The sequence below is a fragment of the Caretta caretta genome, chromosome 26 (assembly GCF_965140235.1).
Source record: "Caretta caretta isolate rCarCar2 chromosome 26, rCarCar1.hap1, whole genome shotgun sequence".
Classification (NCBI taxonomy): domain Eukaryota; kingdom Metazoa; phylum Chordata; order Testudines; family Cheloniidae; genus Caretta; species Caretta caretta.
This window is the reverse complement of record NC_134231.1, coordinates 6,776,545-6,782,704: the sequence shown is the minus strand read 5'-3', so window position 1 is coordinate 6,782,704 and position 6,160 is coordinate 6,776,545. Positions and strand designations below refer to the sequence as shown.

The 6,160-nt window shown below is 55.9% G+C and overlaps 1 protein-coding gene across 5 annotated transcripts in view; it reads right to left on the bottom strand.

Annotated features, from left to right (window-relative positions):
* Positions 1 to 999: 999 nt before the first annotated feature.
* The window catches only part of RHOBTB2 (Rho related BTB domain containing 2), a 29,856-nt gene continuing 24,695 nt past the window's right edge, over positions 1,000 to 6,160 (bottom strand). For all 5 annotated transcript variants that reach the window (XM_048829315.2, XM_048829318.2, XM_048829316.2 and 2 more), the window contains 5 exons: positions 5,449 to 5,567; positions 4,063 to 4,213; positions 3,270 to 3,358; positions 2,547 to 2,652; positions 1,000 to 2,305 (listed from right to left, as the gene is read on the bottom strand). In XM_048829315.2, coding sequence (XP_048685272.1) covers positions 2,061 to 2,305; positions 2,547 to 2,652; positions 3,270 to 3,358; positions 4,063 to 4,213; positions 5,449 to 5,567 — 710 coding nt within the window. In that variant the 3' untranslated portion in view covers positions 1,000 to 2,060. The remainder of the gene's footprint in view (positions 2,306 to 2,546; positions 2,653 to 3,269; positions 3,359 to 4,062; positions 4,214 to 5,448; positions 5,568 to 6,160) is intronic.

The window sequence follows — 6,160 nt, the reverse complement described above, 5'->3', positions numbered from 1 at the left end:
TACAGAGATGGAATGGATTACCCCATCCTGCCCTTGCCCTGAAAGGTCTCATGCTGCCAGAGCACATCAAGAGGATTGTTGCCCTCAGAGCTCCCTGATTTCATTTTAGCTGTCACCAGCAACATTAAGGCTAATGACCTGACCCAACAAGCAGGGAAACCAATGGAAAGGCTCCCCCTGAATGCATGGCTGTTGGATCAGACCCTAATTCCTCACTACCTACCACATCCCTGGTCAGTTACTGCTCAGGGGTGTAGCCCAGCCTTGTGGAGGTGGACATGACTTGTAGCAGTGGAATTGGCCCTCTGCTCCAGGTAGGGCATTGAGTGCAAAATGCACACTTCTGCAACTGTCCCTGCCCTCTGGTGGGGAGCTGAGTAACCTCACTTAGGTATAAAAATATATTTTAAAGATCCTTCAAGACACCTGTATATGAAACTAGCATCCTCCAAAGCTGCTCTGTGGGACAGCTCTTCCTTCAACAGTTGTTGGGATGGGCTAGAACAGGTTCCAGATGCTCTCTTTATCAAAAGAGATGACCATGCCAAAGCACACATGTTCTCTCCCTTTGCCTTGTTCCCCTGACTGCAGGCCCTGAGGTACCACCCTCAATTGGAGAGGGCATCAGACTACAGGCTGGCTCCTTGGCTGAATTTGGATTCAGCATGTGGCTGCCAGCAAATCGCTGCTCTGTGCCTCTCTGGATGGAGCCTGCTAAATAGTATTAGGCAGGCCTGTAGCAAAACTCCTGCTGACTTGAATGGGAGCTTTGCCTGCGTGAGGTTGATCGACGGCTCTGCTGTTAAACCATTTCATGTGAGTGGCGGTACTCAGCTGCTTTGCCTTAAACTACCTCCAGCCAGCCCGTGGCTTTGCCAGGTGTGTGGCTGGCTTGGTGGGGGCATGGGAGTGATTAGTCAGGACTGATATCCGCAGTGGCAGGTGGGCCCTGCCTTCCCAAACAGCACCTGCTTCCTTCCAAACACACAGGGACCATGCTGGTCTTTAAAATACCATTTATTACAATGGAGCCTTCAAAGCTCAAATCCCAACCACTGGGAGTTGGGGTGTGTGTGTGTGTGAGGGGTCTTTTAAAAAGAAGTCAGAGTCTGGGGTCCCACACTGGTGCAGAAGCAGCCTGTCCCAAAACAGTCCTCTGGGTAGGCTGCTTCTCAGCTCATTCCCCGCCCCCCACTTGGCCCTGGCTAAACCTGCAGCCTCTTCACAGAATCTCAGCAGACCCCAGCTGGGATTGTTAAATGCAACATCCTCCTGGGAGAGCTGGCTAAGCAGGAAGGAAGGCAGAGGACTGGGGTGGGGCTCTCAGTCAGAGGAGCTGGATGCTTCGTGAAGATACTCTCCACCTGCAACAAAGCAAGACTGATTCCCAGGCTGAAGCGGTTTGGATGTCCATGGGGCTTTCCTGGAAGGTTGTCCAGGCTTAGGCTGGTCCCAGGAAATGCACCCTGCCTAAGCAAATGTTCCAGAGGCCAGAGCCAGGCCGGTAAGTGCAAAGAGAAACAGGCTGCTCCCTGTCAAAGGAGCCCCAGCGGAAATCTCAGGGCATGCTCCTGCTGTGGTTTGAAATGTTCCAGGCGTGAGGAGGAGTGAGTCACCATTGGACAAAACAAGACACAACCTCCAGTTAAAAAATAAAAGCAGAACCCGAAGGAATTTCATTTTTCTCCTTGTAGAATATTTTTCAAACAAAAGAAAGCTCACGCTCCGCTAAATGTGAGGTTCTCCTGCTAACAAGTCTCTGCAAAGCCAGCAACTCCGCTGTGGGGGCCCTCCTCTGAAAGCCACCCAGTCCTTGTCTCTAGCCAGAGCAACTACAGCAGGGAGCAGGACCCTGGAGAACTCCTAAGGGGATCCAGGGGCTCAAAGTCCTGAGCCCCCCTGTATGGTATGTGCCCACCCTACCAAGGACTCTTTCCACATTCTCCACGGAATGGCTTAGCGGTGGTGTCTACTCCAAGCCTGGTGGACCAGATGCTGGTACAGGTCGGTCGGCCACCGCCTTCTCACAGGGATGTTGGAGCGAGGGCAAGGGGGGGCTGTCAAACCACAGCTGAGGAGGAGGAGGAGGAAGAAGAGGAGGAGGAGGAGGCTGTGGCTGCTGATGAGGAAGGGGAGGCAGAAGGGGAGGAGGAGGTGTTCCAGAAAAGCCACCTCCTCTTGGGCTGCCGTTTCTGGTGGAGGTAGTCTTCCTTCTCACGCTCCTTCTTGGCCCGCTGGTAGTGATCCTCTTCCTTCAGGTACCAGACAGGCGGCCAGCGGTGCTTCTCAAAGTACTCTTGGTTCTCTGCAGGGAGAGGCAGCCCAGGGGCATGTTAACAACAAAACCAGAGGAGGTGGCATCCCACCAAGCCCTGCAGTGGCAAGTGCCCACAGCGCTGAGCTCACTACCCCTTCCCAGGATGCAGGGCAGTGCTCTCCTGGCTACCCCTCCCTGGGCCTCTTAGGGCTGACCCCACCGTCCCTCCCAGCTGTACTCCGCTCCACTGTCCTGGTGGGTGATGAAAAAGGCAGCAGCGAGCACTGACCTGCTGACATGGCCTTCATATCCCGGGGGAACTTCCGACAGACGTTGTTGTAATTAGTGCAGATGTGGTGAAGGCACCAGTCTGCAAGCTGGTACGCGCAGTGAAACTGGAAGAGAGATCGACCATTATGAGCACCAGCGCAATGCCTGCAAGGGGACATCACCTGCCTTACAAACTACCGCCACTGCAGTGCAGCCACCTCTGGGGTGGAAGGCAGGCGTCGTTTATCAATGCACAGCTACCGCAGAGCCCTTTAGAGAAGTGGAGGAGAACATGGCATCCCGCTGGAAATGCGACAGGCAGTTACCCACCCTGGAATTCGGCCACCCTGCAATAGGGTTTTCCGTGACCGCGAGAGGTCAGGATGTTGCTTTCACATCCTGTTTGAAAGGGGGCAGCCCCAAACACCCACCGGTGAGCCATTAGATTCAGTGCTGATGGAAGAGTTCCACCCACACCACTTCATGCACAGTCCAGTGTCTCTTATAGGTCTCCCATCCAGCCAGCGACCCAAGCTGGCCCTGTGGTAGTGTGCAAGACTTGACGGGATCATAGAGCATGAAGAACTGCTCTCAAAAGCTCTCTATCTAGCTCCACTTCATCTTCCTGTCCTTTCGCTCCTGGAGTTCTCATCCCCCTGCGAGTGCAGCAACAGCCATCGCCAGCGGGCCACGAAAAGCCACAGGGCAGCACTGGAACTGCCCAGAAATGAGCAACTCGTACCTGTGCCAATTCCAGGAACACGAGGACGTCCCCATCGATATCCACCAACATCTGCGACGCCTCCATCAGGCCCGCCACCATGTACTGCTCTGTAACACACACAGAGGGGTTAGGGAGCGTTCTACAGACAACCACTCAGGCAAGTGGACCTGTGTTGCCCTCCGGCCGGCTTTACCTCCAGCACCAAGCCACTGGACCTGTGTGAGATGGGTAATGGTGACAGACCCAGCAGGGTGCGTCTGCCATGTTGCAACCCACACTCCTAGTGGGAGACTCAGCACTGAGCTTGTCATGCCTCTGAACAGCAATGATTCACCAAGCCAGCCCATACTCATGGGGTCCCAAGCCCCCTCCCTTACATGGACAAGCGCTGTCAGGCCATCCTACTGGGCACTGGTTTTCGGGTTCAACCCGCTTTGGGATGAACCTTGGAAAGCTGGCAGAAGAACCCCAAAGCCCGTCTCCCTAAGTCACCACCCTTTCCGATGGAGATGGGTATATGGAGTCCCCGATTAGGGAGGGCCTCTGGGTCCTTTCACTCACTGATGGAGGAAGGAACTCCAGATAAAATGGTCACATCCCAGCTTTCGCTGCCTTCTCCACAGGGGCCAGTGACCCCAGCAGCCCCCCACCCCCACCCCCCAGTCCCTGATCATTCAGATTCATTTCTAGCTGTAAGCTAGGGTCACAGAACCCCCCTTCCCCTGATTCAGGATGTGGTTGTGGGTGACAAAGCCTGGCTTGCCCTGGGTGCTGCCTGACCACAGGCCCTTCTCACATCCCCCCAAGTTACCTGTGAGAGCCACCAGGTGCGGCAGACACAGCCGATTGGCCAGGATGATGAGTTTCATGTCGTCGAGGTCCGGGCTCGAGCTGAACTGGCCGGTGTACAGGTACTCGAGAACAGCCCGCATGCAGCTCTTACTGGTGTAAGGGAACACCACCTGTGCAGGAGGGGTGTGGACCCAGACAGGGTTACCTTCCACAGGGCGGGCAGGCTCTGTACCCTGCCCCACGCTCCCAGTGCTTGGGGATGCACGCGCTGCCTCTCCCCAGCCCCCACGCAGCAGGAATCTGTCTGGTTCAATCGCACCTGCTTGGTCTTTCTGTGGCCTGGCTGCACCCACGCCTCCTTGTCCGCGCTGGGGATTTCAGCTGTCCGTGGCCAAGCAGGGTAAGCTGCCCTGGCACAAATGCTCCCTGCACCACCCCCGAACCGTCCCTGTCTGTCTGTCTGCCGGCACCTTTTTCTGACCGACCCCTTGTCTGACTGCACCCCCACCCCTTTGTCTGAGCTTTTCTTTGTCTCTTCAGACTTCTCGTTCTCAATCAGGCCATGCACAGCGTGGGCAATGGCCCCGAAAAGTGCTTGAGCCTGATTCTCATTTACCCCCTTCCTGTGCTGAGGGAGGGAGAGGGAGGACGGACTTTCAGCCCCCTTTGCACTTCCTGTATTCTCCAGCTGTTCTGGGGCCCTGCCTGGCCCCATGTGTAAGTCAGAACGGCCCCAAGGCTGCTAGAACATATTCACCCCCTATGGACCCTGGGGAGCAGAGAACAGCCACAGTGCACGGCGCTCCGGCCACCCACTACACTGGGAACAGTGTCCTTCCGTGAGTTCTCAAGCTGTGCAAGGGGGATCTCGGGGGACCATTCCCACTCACGTCAAGGCTACTTTATGCTGTCCGAGTGGCACAGAGGGGCTTGTGTGTAATGGAGAGATCTGTCTCAGGAACTCCCCTTTGCCCTCCCAAATGTCCCTTTTCCCCTGCCCGGTCTCCTCCTGCTCCGTGGAACCTACAGGATCTGCTGAGTGGACTTTTCCCTTTGACCCCAGCCAGTCACTGCTTGCTGTGAAATCTTGGCTTCCCTCCCTTTCTGCCCCATGGGCCCTGGCTAGAGAGAGGGAAAGCACTGAGTCAGTGCAAAAGGCACTTCGGCTTTTTTCAGTCTCTCTCTTTCCCTCCTTAATGCTGTAGCTCTGGGCCACTGGGATGCCACGACAGCGATGCAGGGAGCGGAAGTGTCTGCTCCTCAGAACCGCTGTTCGGGTGCTGCATGGAGCAGGCTGCGTTCCCTTCTCTAGGACTCTCGGCAGCACCGGGCGGGGCTGCAGGGAGGGAGAGCAAGAGAAGGCAAATCCCAACCCTGCCACGGCGTTTGCTGCTGCCCTCCTCACCTCTTGAGTGGAGCTCTCCACAAACGGACCCCCGAACATAGCAGCCATCCAGTCGCAGCTGGAGATGAGCAAGGGCCTGTGGGCACTGATAGCACCGTCGTCCAGGATGAAGGTGACATCTGCAACCAAGCAAAGGGGCGTCCATCAAGGAAGGAGCTCGCAGCCTGTCAACCGCCCCCCATGTGTGTAGCGGCCTCAGCGTCTCTGCCCCTCCCTACAAGAAACCCAGCAAGGATATAACTTTGAGGCCGAACCCGCAGGCCCAGAAGAGGCAGTCGCCCCAGGGAACAATCCAGGAGAAGCCAAGTCTCTGGACACGACGCTCTACAAGGTTTTCCTATCTTCAGTTGCCTGCTTGTGAGCATCCTGCGGGAGGGCTTGGAACAAAGCCCGGCAGAACACATACCACCTAGACAGGGCCTTTCAGACACAGCTCTGAGCGTGCTCTACACAGGTAACACGACTCCCATTTTACAGATGGGGAAGCAAAGGCACAAAAGGATAAACGCCTGCAAACCAATCCTTGGCAGACCTGAGAGTGGAAGAAGCCACCTTTCTTGATTCCCTATCCCCAGGACCTCGCTGTCTTCCCCGGATCCCCTGGAACCCGAGTTCTAATTCAGAGGAGCTACTGGCTACTTATGTGACCTTGGGGTTTGTCTGAATGGAACAAATTCAGACAGGGTGATGCTGGGACGTTTACGTCAAGATG